This window comes from Triturus cristatus, chromosome 2_1, assembly GCF_964204655.1.
Source record: "Triturus cristatus chromosome 2_1, aTriCri1.1, whole genome shotgun sequence".
NCBI lineage: Eukaryota > Metazoa > Chordata > Amphibia > Caudata > Salamandridae > Triturus > Triturus cristatus.
In genome coordinates, this window is record NC_140581.1 from 929,168,165 (window position 1) to 929,185,757 (window position 17,593).

Below are 17,593 nucleotides of genomic sequence, written 5' to 3' on the forward strand. Positions count from 1 at the left end.
GGGTGCAGGACCATCTCCTGTTGCTGAAACAGAAGATCCTCCCGAAGAGGCAGACAAATTGGGGGATCCACGCTCATACTGAGTAGCTCGGGATAGCAAACTCTTCGAGCCCAGTCCGGCGCCACAAGAATAACTTGGGCCCGGTCGTGTCTGATCTTCTTCACCACTCTGGTCAGAAGTGGTATAGGCGGAAAGGCGTACAAGAGACCGCAAATCCACTCACGGCGAAAAGCGTCTCCGAGCGAGTGCAGCCTTGGAAATTCCAACACGCAGAACTGCTGACATTGCGTGCTCTCTTCGGTGGCAAATAGATCTAACCAAGGCTCTCCCCACTGCTGAAAGAGACCTTGCGCTACCTCCGAGTGAAGACGCCATTCGTGATCCAACATGCACCTGCGGCTGAGCTCGTCTGCCCTGGCATTCAACGAACCTGCCAGGTGTTGAACCACCAGGGAAATGCCCTGATGTTCCAGCCATGTCCAGAGGCGCAAAGCCTCCTGACATAGGGCCCACGTCCCCACTCCGCCCTGCTTGTTGCAATACCACATGGCGGTGGTGTTGTCCGTGAACACCTGCACCACACTTACCCGGACAGAGGGAAGGAATGCCTTCAGTGCAAGACTGATTGCCCGAAGCTCCAGAAGGTTGATGTGGAACTTGGACTCCGCCGGAGACCAGAGGCCTCTGATCTGCGCCTCCCCCATGTGGCCACCTCATCCTAGGAGGGACGCATCCGTCACTACCGTGTGCTTCGGATAGGGAAGGGAGAGGTATCTGAATCTGACCAAATGCTGGTTCAAGAGCCACCACTGCAACTGATGTGCAGTGCCCTCTGAGATCTGGACTTGTCCGGACAGGTCCCCCTGATGCTGCGCCCACTGGAACTTCAGGTCCCACTGCAGAGCCCGCATATGCCATCTGGCATGGTTGATCTGCAGGAGGCCATGAGGCCCAGCAGCCTCAGGGTCATCCTGACCGAAACCCAGGACCAGGACTGAAAGATCAGAATCATAACCCGAATGTTCCAGACTCGCTGTTCGGGAGGAGAAACCCAAAACTGCGCCGTGTCCCGAACCGCTCCGATGAAAAGGAGCCTCTGAGAGGACACCAGGTGCGACTTTGGCACGTTAATGGATAACCCCATCAAATGCAGGAGGTCGGTCATTGTCTGGAGGTGGGAGACTACTGCCTGGGGCGAGCCTGTCTTCAACAGCCAGTCGTCGAGATAGGGGAAGACTGGAACCCCTGATCTGCACAGATGAGCTGCGACCACCACCATCACTTTCATGAACACCCGAGGATTGCTGGTAAGGCCAAAAGGAAGCACGGTGAACTGAAAGTGCTTGTGGCCAACCGTGAACCGCAGGTAACGCCGGTGGGCCAGCAGGACGGGTTTATGAAAGTAAGAGTCCTGCAAGTCCAACGCTACCATCCAGCCTTGCGGGTCTAGGGCAGACAAGAACTGACCCAAAGTGAGCATCTTGAACTTCTCCTTCCTGAGGAAGCCGTTGACGTTCCGAAGGTCTAAGATAGGACGCAGGCACTGGTCCTTCTTTGGAACCACAAAGTAGTGGGAATAACAACCACGACCTACTTCGGGTGTTGGAACGTGCTCGATGGCCACCTTGGCAAAGAGTGCCACAACTACCTGCTTGAGAAGCGCCAAGTGATCCCCTGACATGCAGTGGTAGGGAGGTGGCATGCCTGGAGGGGTAGTCTCGAAGGGGGGGGGAGTAGCCCCTAAGGACAATTTACAGGACCCACTGGTCCGATGTGATGGTGCGCCGGTGGGGGAGATGATGGCGGATCCGTCCTTCCACTGGCGTTTAATGGGCCTGAAGGGACAGATTAGGAAGGTTTTGCAGTGGATGCCGCGGGGGTGGAGGTGGACTGACCCGCCGGCAGGCCCCCTGAACCACCTCGACAATTCCCATGTCCACGCTGAGGTTGTTGCTGTGCCGGCCTGTGGCTCTGCGAACATGGTGGGGCGCCCATTTCGCAGCCACGAAAGGAGCGAAAGGCAGAAGGCAGAGGAGGCCTAGTGGCCGACAGGCCTAAGGACTTGGCCGTAGCCCGCGAGTCCTTAAAGAGCTTCAGTGCACCATCTGCCTTGTTGCCAAAAAGGAGAATGCCATCGAAGGGCAGGTCCATCAGGGTATTCTGGACATCCCCCGAAAAGCCAGTTTTTCTCAACCAGGCGTGGCACCTAAGCGCCACCATCGTGGAAATCGCCCTGCCCAGCGAGTTGGCGGTGTCAAGCCCACAACGAATGGTGAACTTAGCTGCATCTCGCCCAGCAACAACAGCTTGAGTGAGAACTGTCTAGACCTCCTCCGGACAGCTAGGCAGTACCTGCGCCACCGTGTCCCACAGAGAGTGGGAGTAACGGCCCAAGAGGCATGCGGTGTTAACCGACCGCAGCCCTAAGCTGGCAGACGAAAACAGCTTCTTGCCAAGCTGCCCCAGCTTCTTGGATTCCCTATCAGGAGGTGCGTAAGGGAATAGGCTTGGGGACGCAGAGGCCTGGAAAACCAAGCTCTCAGGGGTAGGGTGTTGAGAGAGGAAGAGGGGGTCGCCCGGAGCCGGGCGATGGCGTTGGGCCACGTTCCTGTCCACAGGAACCCCTGTGTTGGGCCTGGACCAGGTGCCTTAAAGGATGTCAGAAAGTGCGTCGTTAAAAGGCAGCAAGGGCTCCGAAGAGGTTGCCGTCGGTTGGAGCACTTCTGTCAGGATGTTCGGCCTGACGGCCACTGTAGGGAGTTTGAGGTGGAGGGCCTCGGCTGCCCTACGCAACACCACAGCGTAACCTGCTCCCTCCTCCGTAGCCACGGAAGGAGGAGACAGCATGCCAAGGTCAGGCGAGGTGTCAAGACCACTGGCTTCCCCCAAATCCTCTGCCCAGTCCGGATCATAAGCAGGGTCCTGTGCTAGAGGGTCCTCAGACCCCTCCCAGTCCTCCCCTTCCTCCGAAGTCTGTGGAACAGGCTGAAAATACAGAGGACGGACATATGGAACAAAACCCATCGGCTCCGGGATCGACGTTGGTCGACTTCGATCCGGCTCCGTGTCCGGTTCATGGCTGAAACCGGGGACGACATCGTCCCGAGGAGCGGGCAACATCGGAAGCAGTGCCGGTGGGGTCGACGTTGGTGGAGGCGTGACAAGGTCAACCGGCGTCGACCGGGGTCCGATCCCGGATTTCATGGGGGCCTGTGGCGCCGGAACCGTCAGCGACGCCGGGGCAGGAGCCCGCAGCGATTGAACAACACGACCCCCAGCCGGTCCCGCGGGGCCCAGAGGCGCACCGGCAGTGCCAGACGGCCCAAAGAGTTGGGCCATGGCAGCAAGAAACTCTTACACCTGGGCAGGCATCGCTGCCGGATCCAGGAAGGGCAGATAGGCTGGCGGCGACGTTGCAGGCCCCGCCGAGGCCGCGGGGTTGGCACCGCCGGGGCCGCGGTGGTTGGCACCACCCGCACCCTTAGCCACGTCGCGTGACGGGAAGTCGAAGAGGAACAAGGCTTCTTCGACTTCTTCTTGTAATGCTTCGACTTACCTGACCCCGAGTGCGAAGACTTAGATCCAGAAGAATGATGGTGACGACTTCGCGACCGGTCCCTCGACCTCCCACGGGACCGGGACCTTGAACGGCGCGGAGCCGACTGCCGGACTTCCAGCAACTTTGACTGGGAGTACTAGCTTTTCCCAGATCTGCCCTTGCTGGCGCGGAAAAAGAAAGAACTGACGTCAGAGCGCGTGGGCGACGTCTAAGTACTGGCCGCGACGTCATCCCGGCTATCACGACGCTGATGACGGACACGGAGCCGCACGACACCACCAATAGACGCGCAGGGGTACTGCTGACGAAACCTCTTTCTGGATCCAGCCTGACGCCTGGGGATATTCTAAGGTAAGGAATCTATCACTACGTGTTTCTTTCAGATAAAGGTGTGCAACGAACAATCAGAAGCAAATGTAATACTTTTTTCTCTCCATATTATTTCCTACAACATTTATATGCTAGGAGCGTGCTATACAGGAGAGATGATGATTATTTTTCAAGTGACTCGCCAGAAAGTATCATGAGCTTTTAATGCATTTCTTTGACCCATTGAAAAAAACTACTTTTGTTTAAATAACCCCCATTCACACCCTGGTAACAGATCGTGAACTCAGGAAATGTTATACTATGCAAGGTAGACAAAGTAAGAGATTGGCCCAATTCACAAAATACTGTTCAATCATACGTGTCACCAGTGTAATATACTTTCAGTAGTCCCCAATCTGATTCACAGAATTTCCAATCGTAACCCGCACTTACTAAAGCAGAAATCTGCAATGTTAGATAATTTGCCACAGTCCGAAGCATACAAAATGGAGAATGGGAAATAGATGGAGATTGGGAATATTTGGAACGCACACAAAGTCAAATGTTTCTGGATATTCACAAATACTTCCAGTGCATTTTCACACCATAAATGCACACCTAAATTAAAGTGAAAAACTGTTTCAATGTATGTGTATTTAAGGTTGAAAAGGGACTCAAACATTCCCATTCTCGCAGCAGGTGGGATTGAAGGAATTTCTTCAGATGAGAAATTCTTCCAGATGAGACTTGGCTCCATTTGAGAAATGTTTTATAAGTACAATTCCACTGAAGGGTTCATCTCAAACATCTAACCAGCATAAAACCAGATATACATACAACCCAGATGGTCCTGTATGGCTAGATGGGAGAAACTACCGGGTAAGATCTTCACACAAGACCAGTGGTAAACATAGTGGTGGACCTACAGGGATCATCACAGTGCACTAAATAGGTAAATCCTCTACAGACATCATTTTAATTGGTACTTATCACTGAATAATCTCAAAACAGTGTATCCTAGACTGGATTGACAATGCTAAAGAGGCAGTAAAATTCATATTCAGTGAGCACTCTCAAGGTTACAAACCTATTGGGCAATACTGGATACCAATGAATGCCGTGATTATTGTTTTAGGTTTGAGCCCACACACATGACAAGGATCACAAAAAACGCATATGCTACTGGTGGCCAAACAAACAATAGCAGCCCACTGGAAGAAATGAGTCATTGCCTACGCTATTGAATTGGTCAAGGCGACTCTTTGCTGACAACTATCAAAATGCTGACACATAATGTGTTAGATAACTGGAACAAATTTGAGGATTCCTGAAGCCTCTCATAGTCTATCTAGGAGATCAAACACCATCTCTGCCATGTCCCAGGACTTGAGGGCTTTAAAACGCTTTTGGGACCATTACCTGACATGATCACGCTGTGTTGAATGACTGATGGGTAATTCACAAGGTTTAAAGTGAGTAAAACATTTTTTTTTTTAATCTTCTATGCAGTGCGTTGAAAATAAAACCAGTTTCCCATCTAAAACAGATGTCATTTGTGGATGAGCTATACCTGGTATTCTTTGCCTAGTTGCATTAAGTTAATAAAATATTGTGGAAAAATATATAAAACTACACATTTTCTCTAGCTCTAAAGTGCAGCAGTCGAGTGAGGGGAATTCTATATTTATCTAAAGATACCAAGAGTACACCTTGGGACTTTTGTGAATCCCTGGAAATAAGCACAATGTCAAATCCTTAAATGCAAACCTATGACTCCGCATGGTCACAGAATTTCATCTGAAGAGTGACTCTCGATGAGCCCTCTTCGACAGGATGAGGTGAAAAATACCTACACTATTTTCTCATTATTAATCTACCAAGTGGTTTCCGTTTTAAATGTATTAATTGTATCTACAGGTTTACACTTTTTAAAAAGTATTTTTATTGATTTTTATAACTTTTCTGGTTGAAAGTGTGCGTGTTTCTCCATAACTATTACATCTGTAACGCTAACTCTTGTGCATTATTCATGCCGGTACAAACAGGCATATGTTTGTCTAAGGCTACCTCCCATGTGGTTCTATCTCGATCCATGTGTGCCATTAGCATTGAGACTAGTGTTCTGTAGAGTCATGAGATTAGTTTGAGCCCCCCAAATATTGGGAGTGTCTGTAGAATGTCATGAGTTGCGGGTTCTGTCAGTACCATCTTCCATTTAGAGCGTATGGCACCAGTAAGGACATCATATGGTAAGAATTGGAAATGCAGCAGATTGTCCTTGTCTACCAAGGGACTATAAGTCCGGAGTTCCTCGTTTTTATAGCAGTCCCCCACTGTGAGCATCCAACTCTCCATTCTTCGGGATGTGAAGTTCCCCCTCAGCTCTTGGAGTCCCACTAACAGGATCACCCTGGCATATGGAGGCCTATCCTTTGTTTTCTTAACTATCTTTTTCCAGGTTCTTAATGCTACTGTCAACAGTTTGGAGCATTCCATCGAAGCCATCTGCCTCCTCAGAAAACTTGATAATAGAGTTTTCTCATTCTGCATTTACCCAAGGTGGACCAACTCCTCTCTTTGGTTGCCATCTAGTCAACAGGCCACTCATTGTACCTGTGCAGCAGTGTAGTTAAGTTCAAGGTCCGGTACTCCCAAGCCCCCTTCCTCCGTGGGGTGCTGCAGGAGATGAAGAGAGACTCTCTGATGTCTCCCATCCCAGATCAGTTCACGCTGCAGCGTGGCCATGTCTCTAAACCAGGTCAAAGGTACCTATATTGGTAGCGTCACAAAACAATCGAAGACTCTGGGGAGCAGTACTATCTTTGTCAGTGTCGCTCTTGACATTAGGGTAAGGTGTAGTGTGTGCCAGAATTTCAATGTAGTCTGCAGCAACCATAGTGCTGCTCCTAGGTTACCGTTGTGAACGCCTCCATCGGTATGATACACTTTCACGCCTAAATAGTTTAGTATTGTCAGCTCCCACGAAATACATTGCTTAGACACCACTCACGAGGCCGTTTGCAGAGTCTGGCACACCTGAAATGTGCAGGTCTTGCCCCAGTTCGCAGTCAATCCTGACACTGCTCAGAGGCCAGCCAGCATTTGCACTCCTCAGGGTATTTTCTTTGTCTGTTTCACGCAGGAGCAGCAGGAAGTCACCTGTGTATAGCAAGATAGCAAGCTTTTGCTCCCTCAGCGGGATGCCCCATCCCCAGCCCTCCTCTCAAAGCAGGGCAGCAAAGGGCTCAATAGTTATAGCAAATAATATTTACATGCTTACACTTAAGCGAGGAAAACACAGGAATACTAAGAGAGGCCTGTAGGGCTAACAAACAGTCTCCCTCTCAAGCTTAAACAGTAGCTTCTCTGGTGGTAACAAGAAAGGCCTGCACCTCCAATGTCCCTTTAAACTGCTAGGAGGTGTGGAACTAGGACTTCATTCTTTTCGTTATAAAATTTGGCTGCAAGACTGACGAATCCCAGCGATTTTCCATTCGCCAAACTCCCAATGATGGCCAGGATCTTTTAGATAATGGTTTATTTATCACCTTCCTCTGTAATCCCTCTACCCAAACTAATGCAACCTCAACCAGGTACAGTTATATGTTCCATGTGGACGCTGTTGATTTTGTGGCATAGACGTCAGCATCATATTGTGAACAGAATTCTAGAACACTAGCCATATTGAAGACCACACTGTCAGAAGGGTCAAGCATGGCCCTTACTACATTGTATGTGCTACGCTTTGAAGCAGCCAGGCCAGAATTCTGACAAGGTGCTCTCCATAATGAGGAGCTCTAGCATAGCAGCCTAAAACTACACCTACCTAAAAGTGATCAAAAGATTAATCGTCATTAGAACCTTCACCTCCAGAAAATCACAAGAATATAGCCCCCCAGAGTGCCCTCTATGAGCTGTACTTGAGTGTGGACTGCTCAGCGGACCCATGCCTGCTTTGAGATATATATATATATATATATCTATATCACCCAAATATAGGATTTTAAGGCCTCCCACAGAGTGACATACTGATGTAGTGAGCCAACATTCCGCTTTTATTAATGGATTCTGATGGTTGTATGATACAACCACACATGCCTAAACCACGCATGCCTAAACAACGTGGTCTTAACCTCGACTGCGTATTTATCAGAAATGCCTTTACAATGAATTTCGTTGTAAAGGCATGAATGCTGAAGGGATATGCGTAAATTGCAGACCCCAGCACTCCCCTCCACTAGATACCACCCCGCACTGCACCCTAACACCCGATATCCCAGCACTGCAGTCCATCCCGCCACAGCCCTTCAAACTACCCCGACTCCTCACCCTGTGCCCCTGCCCAAAACACTGCTCACCCTGTGCCCCTGCTCAAAAAACTACTCCAACCCCAGCCCCGCCTCCCTGAGCCATAAAACTGCCCCCAACCCATGAAAATTGCTCCTTTCCCTACCCCCGCCTAAAACCCTGCCACCTTGGCAAAAAACTAACCCAGACCCACCCCCCGCCCTGAGTCCTAAAACGGACTGCCATCCCTGAAAACTGCCCCTTGCCCCCACCCTGAGCTCTAAAACCCTGCCGTAGCCCTTAAAACTACCTCAACCTCCAAACTCTCGCCACCCCCGCCCTGTATCCTAAAGCCCTGTCCCCTGACCCCTACCAAAAAACTACCCAACCCCCCCACCTCCCACCCTGAGCCCTACAACCAACCCCCACCCCTAAAAACTAACCTCAGCCCCAACCCCACTTACCAGGCCGAGTCCCAGAGTTTGTTTTCTCGATCCTACCTGTTCCTTCCCCTGCCCATCCGCACATCTAGACCGCTGACTGCCTTAACCATGCACATGCCTGGTTAAGGCAGATAAGTGGTTTAGGCATGTGTTGTACCGCTTGCGTGGAAATGGAACACATGGCTCAGCCAGCGTTGTTAAGGCAGGGTCTTGATTCTGATGGATACCTCTAGCTGAAAATTCCTCATCTTGTGACTACCAGCAGGAGTCACATTCGATCCCGAGATTTTTCACAGTAATTCCCTCGTGAGCCACTAGGTGGTGCTGTGTGGGTCTGTGTCGGGTTCGTCCCGCCCCAGAAGTGACGTTGGGGGGTCACAATATCATCTCCACGAAGCGGCATCAGATTCTTTCTTTCCACACTTTTTAAAGCAGATCCGGAGCTCACTCCCTTGGTTTCTATCACTCTACTAAATTTTCCAGTGTGCAAGTGACATGTCTCCCCTCAAAAAGAACAATCTTTAAGCCCTGTAAGGAGTGCCACAAACAGATATAAGTGATGGACAATCACAAGGTCTGTGTCTCATGTCTGAGCGTGTCGCATGACTCTGCGTCATGCGAAAAACACACTCGAATGGATTCAAAGGCCATCAGGGACTGTGGGGTACCAAGCACCGTACGAAAGCTCTGAAGTCCCACTCCAAATCCTCAGGTAAGTTCAAATCGAAGAGAAAAAAACCTCAACAAATGAAGCCCAAAACATGACTCCTCTTCTTCCCACCACTCTCACCAAGAGAAGTAACACATACATTAGAGTACCTCTCTGTCTCAGTTCCACTCTCATACATTGGAAATAATCCTCAGCACAGTCCCAATTCAGTCCGAGTTTCTGGGCTCATCGGCTACACCGCAACCGATGCAGACCTTTCAGAGAGCACATCTTCAGTACCCTTCGAAGGCTCTCTGCTGCATCTTTGGGCCCCATGGATCAGAGGAAGCCCCCAGTGGGGCCACCGTCAGCGGATCCATACCTGAAGCCGACTGTCTCTTGACCCTGCCCCAGGGTCTGCCTGAAAAACGGTGGTGATGTCCGAACTGACTCATCCTCCAGTGCCTCGATTTCAAACAGACTTCAGCAGAGCCACGACTTCCCTTAAACGAGGACCTAATGGACATCAATATGGACACCTAGACTGAACCAGTATTTAGTCAGTAGGCAATCGACAGACAGCAAGACAGCAGAGACCAGCTCTGGAGGATGCACCTTTCCTCCTCCACACTCCATACCTCAGTGTCTTGTGGTTCAAGCCTCTACCAGTTGTCTGAACCCAAATTATGTTCCTATGATGCCTCCACCTGGTCGGTTAAAATGTCTTCAGACCCCTCCCAGTACTCCTCACCCTCCTCTGGTTGCCAATCTGGCCTGAAAGGAGCACCATGAACACCCAAGGGGCACTGGTGAGGCCGAAGGGGAGCACTGTAAACTGCAAGTGCTTGTGGCCCACCGTGAACCGCAGGTAACGCCGGTACGCCGGCAGGACGGGGATGTGGAAATAAGCGTCCTGCAAGTCCAACACTACCATCCAGTCTCCAGGGTCTAGGGCAGCCAGAACCTGAGCTAAAGTCAGCATCTTGAACTTCTCCTTCCGGAGGAAGGCGTTGACGCTCCTGAGGTGCAAGATAGGGCGTAGGCCCCCTTTGCCCTTCTTGGGAACCAGAAAGTAGTGGGAGTAACAACCCCGTCCTACTTCTGGGCCAGGAACGTGCTCGATGGCCCCCTTGGCCAAGAGGGCCGTAACTTCCTCCTGCAGAAGTTGCAAGTGATGCGGTGGTACTGCAGTGGCATGGCTGGAGGGGTTGCCTCGAAGGGGAGGGAGTAGCCCCTTCGCACGATTTGCAGCACCCACCTGTCCGAAGTGATGGTACGCCAGTGGAGCAGGTGATGGCGAACTCTGCCTCCCACTGGCATGGAATGGGACTGAAAGTTCGGACTAGGAAGGCTTTGAGGCAGATGCTGCAGGGGCGGATGTGGACTGACCGGCTCTCTGTCCCCCTGCTCCGCCATGGCGGAATCCACGTCCGCGACCGCGTTGAGGTGGGTTCTGCGGCCTGTGGCTGGACGAACGTGTGGGGGCGCCCTTTCCTTGGCCACGAAAGGGACGAAAAGCAGAAGTTTCCTGCCGCTGGGCCGAGAGGCCCAAGGACTTGGCCGTAGCCCTGGAGGCCAAAAAGGCGACGGCCATCAAAGGGCATGTCCATGAGGGTGCTCTGGACATCCCCTCAAAAGTTTGAGGACCTCAGCCAGGCGTGACGACGAATCGCCACCGTCGTTGAAATCGCTCTACCCAGCGAGTCCGTGGTGTCAAGTCCGCATTGAATGGAGTACCGTGCTGCATCACGCCCCTCAGCAAGAGCCTGGGCGAGCCTTGTCCTGGTCTCCTCTGGACACTGGGGCAGCACGTCCGCCACCGTATCCCACAAAGACTGGGTGTAACGGTCCAAAAGGCATGCGGTATTAATGGACCGCAACCCCAGACTGAGGGAGGAAAACAGTTTCTTGCCAAACTGCTCCAATTCCCGATCCGGAGGTGCCGACGGGAAGGCGGTTTGGGACATGGAGGCCTAAATGACCAGACTCTCAGGGGTGGGATGTACGGACAGAAAGCTCGGGTTGCCCGGAGCTGGGCGGTGGCGCCAGGCCACGTTCTGATCCACAGGAGAGACTTTGGCGGGCTTGGACAAGTGCCCATCAGAACGTCGGTGAGGGCCTCATTGAACTGCAGCAGAGGCTACGAAGAGCTTACCGGCGGTTGAAGCACCTCAGTGAGGAGGTTAGTCCTCGCGGCCGCTGCAGGGAGCTCCAGGTTTAAGGCCTGGGCTGCCCTGCGCAGCACCACAGCATAAGTCGCACCCTCCTCCGTAGCCACGGAAGGAGAGATAAAACCAGTGTCAAGCAAAGTGTCTAGACCACTGGCATCCCCCAGCTCGTCTGCCCAGTCCTGACTTAACTGGCACTACTGTGCCAGAGGGTCCTCAGACCCCTCCCAGTCCTCCCCTTCATCCGTCTCCTGGTAAACAGGCAGAAAGGACGGAGCCGGGTCATAGATGAAATGCTCACCCATCGACACTGGAGACGGAGCTGGGCGGCGCCGTTCTGACGCCGGACCCGGACTGAAACTAGGGACAGAGTCGTCCGAGGACGGCACCGGGAGCGGCACCATGGGAGTCGGCGCCGGCGGAGGAGTTGTAAGGTCAACCGGCGTCGGCCGGGATCCCGGCCTGGATCCCACGGGGACCTGCGGCGTCGGGACCGAAGTCTACGACGGGGCCGGGGCCGAGCCGCTGGCTCGCTAGGACCCCCAGTCGGACCTGCGGGGACCGAATGCGCGCCGGCAGGCCTCGACGGCGGGTAGAGAGTCCTCATGGCCACAAGGAAGTCGCGAACCTCTCCCGGAGTCGCATGAAGCCCAGGGACCGGAGGGTGTGGGGCCGGATGCGACTCCAGCGGCACCGGTGGAGCCGCGCGGGTGGTGCCACCCGAACCCTCGGCCGAGTCGCGTGACTGGCGAGGGGAGTCAGAAGAGCGATGTCGCTTCTTCGACTTCTTTTTACTATGCCTCGACTTACCTGAGTGCGAGGACTTGGATCCCAACAAGCGGTGATGACTTCGGCTCCGCGACCGGTCTCTCGACCGCCTCCTCGACCGGGACCTCGAGCGGCGCGGAGCCGACTGCCGGATCTCAAGGAGCTTGCGGAACCGCTCCCGCCTAACTTTCGAGGTCAAGGCCCAGCAGTCGGGGAACGACTTGTCATCATGGTCGGCCCCGAGACAGTTGAGACACCGATGGTGGGGGTGGGTAACCGACATCAGTCGGTGACAGACGTCACACGGCTTGAACCCGGGTATCCCTACCGGCACCAGGAGTCGAGTCAACTCGATAAAGACAGACAAAAATGTCCAAAAAGTTATTCAAAAAATGACTAAGGGTATGCTCTTCCCGGATCTGCGCTTACTGGCGTGGAAAAAAGAAGAACTGACGTCAGCGCGCGAGGGCGGCGTCTAAGTACTCCAACGACGTCATCCCGGCGATCACGACGACGGACGCAAGGGTATTGCTGATGAAAAATCTTTCCGGATCCAGACTGACGCCTGGAGATATTCTAAGGTAAGGAATCTAACGAACGTATTTCTTTCAGATGTGTTTCTTTCAGATGTATAACGTGAAACATTGCTGATAATTTAATCAGTGGCTTCCTTCTCTTCTAGCTCTACTGTAAGACATACTAGGATATACAAGATGAAATACAAAATATCAATAACTGCCAATATAATATTTAGAATGAGAAGGAACATACCTCTGCTTGAATTCAACAATTACTTCTTTGGTGTGATTAATCAAAAGGAATGGAGCAGCACCAGGATGATAATCAGAAAAAGTAATAACAGTAGAATGCTCAGCCAGGTTAACATCCACCAGGATACCACCCAACTGGAAAAAAACAGACAATATATTGAGAAGATATTTAAGTATCTTTAGTGATGCATTCAAACCATGATGCATGTTTCAAGCTGCATTAGCTAGTCCTTTGAGATATTTCAAATTAAAGATTACAATATTTCAATGCCCATTTTTAATAGATGATGACATGTGTATATCCCATTTATAAAACAAAATGCCTCTCACAAACTTAGACAAAAGCATATAATAGCAATTTGAGTTTGATACAATCTTAAAGAGCAAAAATTCAATAATTAAAATGAAGAGAAGTTACTAAGAAAACTAATAACAAACACAAGCAATACAAACAATTATGATGTGTAACTGTGAAGAATTTTAAATGAAGGTAAGAAAAAAGACTAGAGAATGCTGGTGTAACCCTTAGAACGATCAGATGTAAGAATATAGATAAACAAATACCTTTACTAACATGCAATGTAAGCAGCAATTACTGAAATGCATCGACTAAGGCCAGTAAGTATGACAGCACTGCATGATCAATCAACAACAGTTGATTAGTAACCCCCCCACCCCACACACACCCCGGGTGCAATTGTGTCAAGTTCATCCTTTACATTAAATCACTTATTTATTTCTGATTAATGTCTAGTGTTTACTCTAATGTTTAAACATGCCTGATGAACAACAGGGATCTGCTAGATAGAGGTTACTAAATGAATCATTGTTAAATGTTTTGACATCTAAATAGCTTAATGTGGACAACAACCCCTTTGCATAAGTACAACTGTCTTACTAGAGTGGCAAAACTTAATAACTAAAATAGAGTGTAAAATAATTAGGCAAAATCGAGGTAGTATAGAAATACTTATGCTAGGCGACAAGTCTTCGAACACCAAAAAGAATCTTTAACTATCTAGGAAAACCCCCGTAAAAAAGAAATTCAGGCAATCTTATGTTTATGAATAGCGTATAGTTTCTTACCTGTCGGTGTAGTTTTGCAGCTTGAAGAATTTTCGGGATTCACTATGCTGTGCATTATTACGCCATCAAGTGGATGGGTCCAGTATTGTAGTATTTCTTTTTTTGTTTTGTTTCCGTGGCCATCGACATACCGCCATTTGATGTCCTTCTGTGACGTCGACGTGCTTCCTTTGGAAACTCCCACCTTTGGTCGCCAGGTTCATATATATTATTTTTTATAGTTCGTTCTTGTTTCATTTATTTCTTCCTCTTGTCTCATCTTTCTGGCGTAGGAGGGTGGGTTCGCTAGTGAATCCAGAAAATTCTGCAAAACGACACCGACAGGTAAGAAACTATAAGTTTTGCAGCGTGAATCTTTTCTGGATTCACTATGCTGTGCATAGACTTTGTAGCTGTTTGCTAGTTTTGTGGTGGTTGGGTGGAAGATAAGCATTGGTTTGTGAAAATATGTTGTAAGACCTTTTGTCCTACTTGTGCTTCTTTATTCATTTGAATATCCACGCAGTAGTGCTTTGTGAACGTGTGCACTGAAGACCATGTTGCTGCTTGGCAAATGTCTTGAATAGGCATATTTGCTAGAAAAGCTACTGTTGCTCCTTTCTTCCTTGTTGAGTAAGCGTGCGGTGCTCTTTGTAATGTCTGACATGCCTGTTTGTGGCACAACTGTATGGCTTGTGCAATCCATCTTGCAATGGTATTCTTTGTGACTGGTCGTCCAAGAAAACTGTAGGCAAATGATACAAAGAATTGTTTTGTTTTCCTGTATTCTTTGGTTCTTTCTATGTAGTACATGACTGCCCTTCTGGCGTCCAGGGTGTGTAATGCCCTTTCTGCTTGTGTCTTTGGTTTTTGGAAAAAAACTTGGTATTTGTATTGCTTGGTTTACGTGGAACTTTGATACCACCTTTGGCATAAATTGTGGATCAGTTCTCATGACAATTCTGTCATTATGTATTTGGAAGTAGGGCTCTTGCAGTGTTAGAGCTTGCAATTCACTTACTCTACGTAGTGATGCAATTGCAACTAAAAACGCTGTTTTTACTGTGAGCATTTGTAGCGTTGCTTTGTGGATTGGTTCAAATGGTGCCTTCATCATTTGAGCTAGTACTACATTGAGATTCCATGCATGTGGTGGCATCTTTTTGGGAAGTGCTATTCTTTTTGCACCTTCTAGGAATCTTTTGACCACATGGGATATGAAGAAACTCTTCCCTGTTTCTCCCCCTGTGTAGGCTATGATTGCTGCTAAGTGTACCCGTATAGATGTGTAGCTCAGTTTATTCTGTAGAAAATATGTTAAGTATTTTAGTACTGTTGATTCTCTTGTGATCCTTTTTCTCTAAGGCACCATTGAGAGAATATTTTCCATTTGGCTATGTAACACTTCCTTGTTGTAGGTCTTCGCTTCTCTGAGTACTGCCATTGTGCTCTTTGGAAGCCTGAGGTGACCAAATTCTAAGTCCTCAGGAGCCATGCTGCCAAGCTTAGGCTCTCTGGTTCTGGGTGTAGCACCTTTCTGTTCAGCATTGTTAAGAGGTCCTTTCTGTTGGGGAACTTGTGCATTGCCCCTTGAGTCATCTCCATTATCTGTGAGACCAGGTTTGTCTGACCCACTGAGGTGCTATGAGTATTAATGTCATGTGGCTGATCCTGCATTTGTTGCGTACCCTGTGTAGCAGTGGTATTGGGGGAAAAACGTAAGCAAATGGCCCTGACCAGTCTATCCATAGCGCATTCCCTAGCGACTGTTTGCACGGTTGCCTGGATGCAAAGTGTTGGCATTCGCAGTGTTGCAAATAGGTCAATTTGCGGAGTTCCCCATTTTTTGAATATCTTTAGGATTGATTTGTGGGATGCTGATGCTTGCCTGCTCAGCCTGTCTGCTTCTACATTGTCCTTCCCTGGAAGATCTATTGCTAGTAAGTCTATTTTCTTTGGGATTGCCCACCTCCATAGTTCTTGGTCTGGGGTTGATAGTGTTATCGATTGTGTTCCTCCTTGTTAGTTGATGTAAAACATTGGTAGTTTTATTGTCCGTTTGGATTAACACTCTATTCCTGCAAAGCTCTTTCTGAAAGGCTTTTGAGGCTAGGAACACGGTCTTTAACTCCAGGAAGTTGATGTATTTTATTGCATCCTGTTGTGTCCACAATCCCCTTACTTTGAGCTTGTTCATGTGCGCTCCCCACCCTAGCTGGGATGCATCTGTTGTAATGGTCACTGTTAGAGTTGGTTGTGTGATAAGTCTCCCCTGTGAGATGTTCTTTCTGTTCAACCATGCCATCTCTTAAAGAGCTGTTTGCGTGACAACCACTAGATCCTGCCAACTCCCAGTTGCCTGTGACCATTGCTGTTAAATCCATTCCTGGAATGGTCTCATGTGTAGTCGAATGTTTGGGACTAGATGAATGCATGAAGCCATCACCCCTAGCAGTTTGTCCACTGTCCTCACTGTCAGAGCTTGCCCCTTGTGGTATAGATGTGTCTCCTTCAGTATCGCTAATGTTCTCTTCATGCTTGGAAATATCTTTCCTAGTATTGTGTTGATTTCTGCCCCTAAGAATATCTTTACTTGTCCTGGTTCAATTGACAATTTTTCCCAGTGTATTGAGAAACCGAGTTGGACCAATGTCTCTATGACTTTCTGTATGTGTTTTTTGCAAAGATTCTATGAGCTTGCTCTTACTAACCAGTCATCTAGGTATGGATAAACATGAATCCCTTGCCTTTTTAGGTGGGCCGCTAATACTGCTTGGCATCTTGTGAAGATTCTTGATGCTGATTTCAGTCTGAATGCTAGCACCGTGAATTGGTAGTGTGTTTTGTTGATCACAAATCTCAATAGGCCTTTGTGTCTGCTGTTCATGAGGATGTGCAAGTAAGCGTCCTTTAAGTCCATAGTTGCCATGTAGTCCCCTTCCTGTATCTGAGGTATTGCTTCTTGTAAGGTTGTCATTTTGAATTTTTGAGTCTTTATGAATTTGTTTAGGAACCTTGAGTCTAGTATTCGTAGCAAGGTTCCATCCACCTTTGGTATGAGGAAGTACGTGGAATACACGCCTTTGTTCCTTTCCTTGTATGGAACCTTCTCTATGGCATTTTTGTTCAGAAGCTCTTAAGCTTCTTCGAGCAAATGAGATAGGTCTTTTGCTGAATTAACCTTCTTGTTTGGTCTTTTGCTTGGAGGTTGTTTTGCAGGTTCTATGCAGTATCCGTATTATGTTTAATATCCATTTGTCGGATGTAATTTTCTTCTACTCCTGGAAGAAATTTCTTATCCTGCCTCCCACACTGGTGTGATATATTGGAGGAATTGTTTGTTCCTTGGGACATGTTTTTTTGTTATGTTTGACTGTTGTTGCACCCTCTGAGATTTCGTTTAAGTGTGCATAAACCTTGCAGTGAAGTCACTTGGAGTAGGGTTGCTGTCCCCCTCTTTGTGGTTGGCCTCATCCTCCAGGGCACCCTCGAAAGAATCGTCTTCCGTGTTCGTATTGCCAACCTTGTTGTTGCTGGCCATAGCTTCCTCCTTTGTAACCTTGCTGAAAAGTTTG

The 17,593-nt window shown here is 49.1% G+C and overlaps 1 protein-coding gene across 3 annotated transcripts in view; it reads right to left on the minus strand.

The window, feature by feature from the left end:
- VPS13A (vacuolar protein sorting 13 homolog A) overlaps positions 1 to 17,593 on the minus strand; it is a 2,314,464-nt gene that overhangs the window by 829,452 nt on the left and 1,467,419 nt on the right. For all 3 annotated transcript variants that reach the window (XM_085633365.1, XM_085633382.1, XM_085633374.1), the window contains one exon: positions 12,955 to 13,088. In XM_085633365.1, the coding sequence (XP_085489491.1) occupies positions 12,955 to 13,088 (134 nt within the window). The remainder of the gene's footprint in view (positions 1 to 12,954; positions 13,089 to 17,593) is intronic.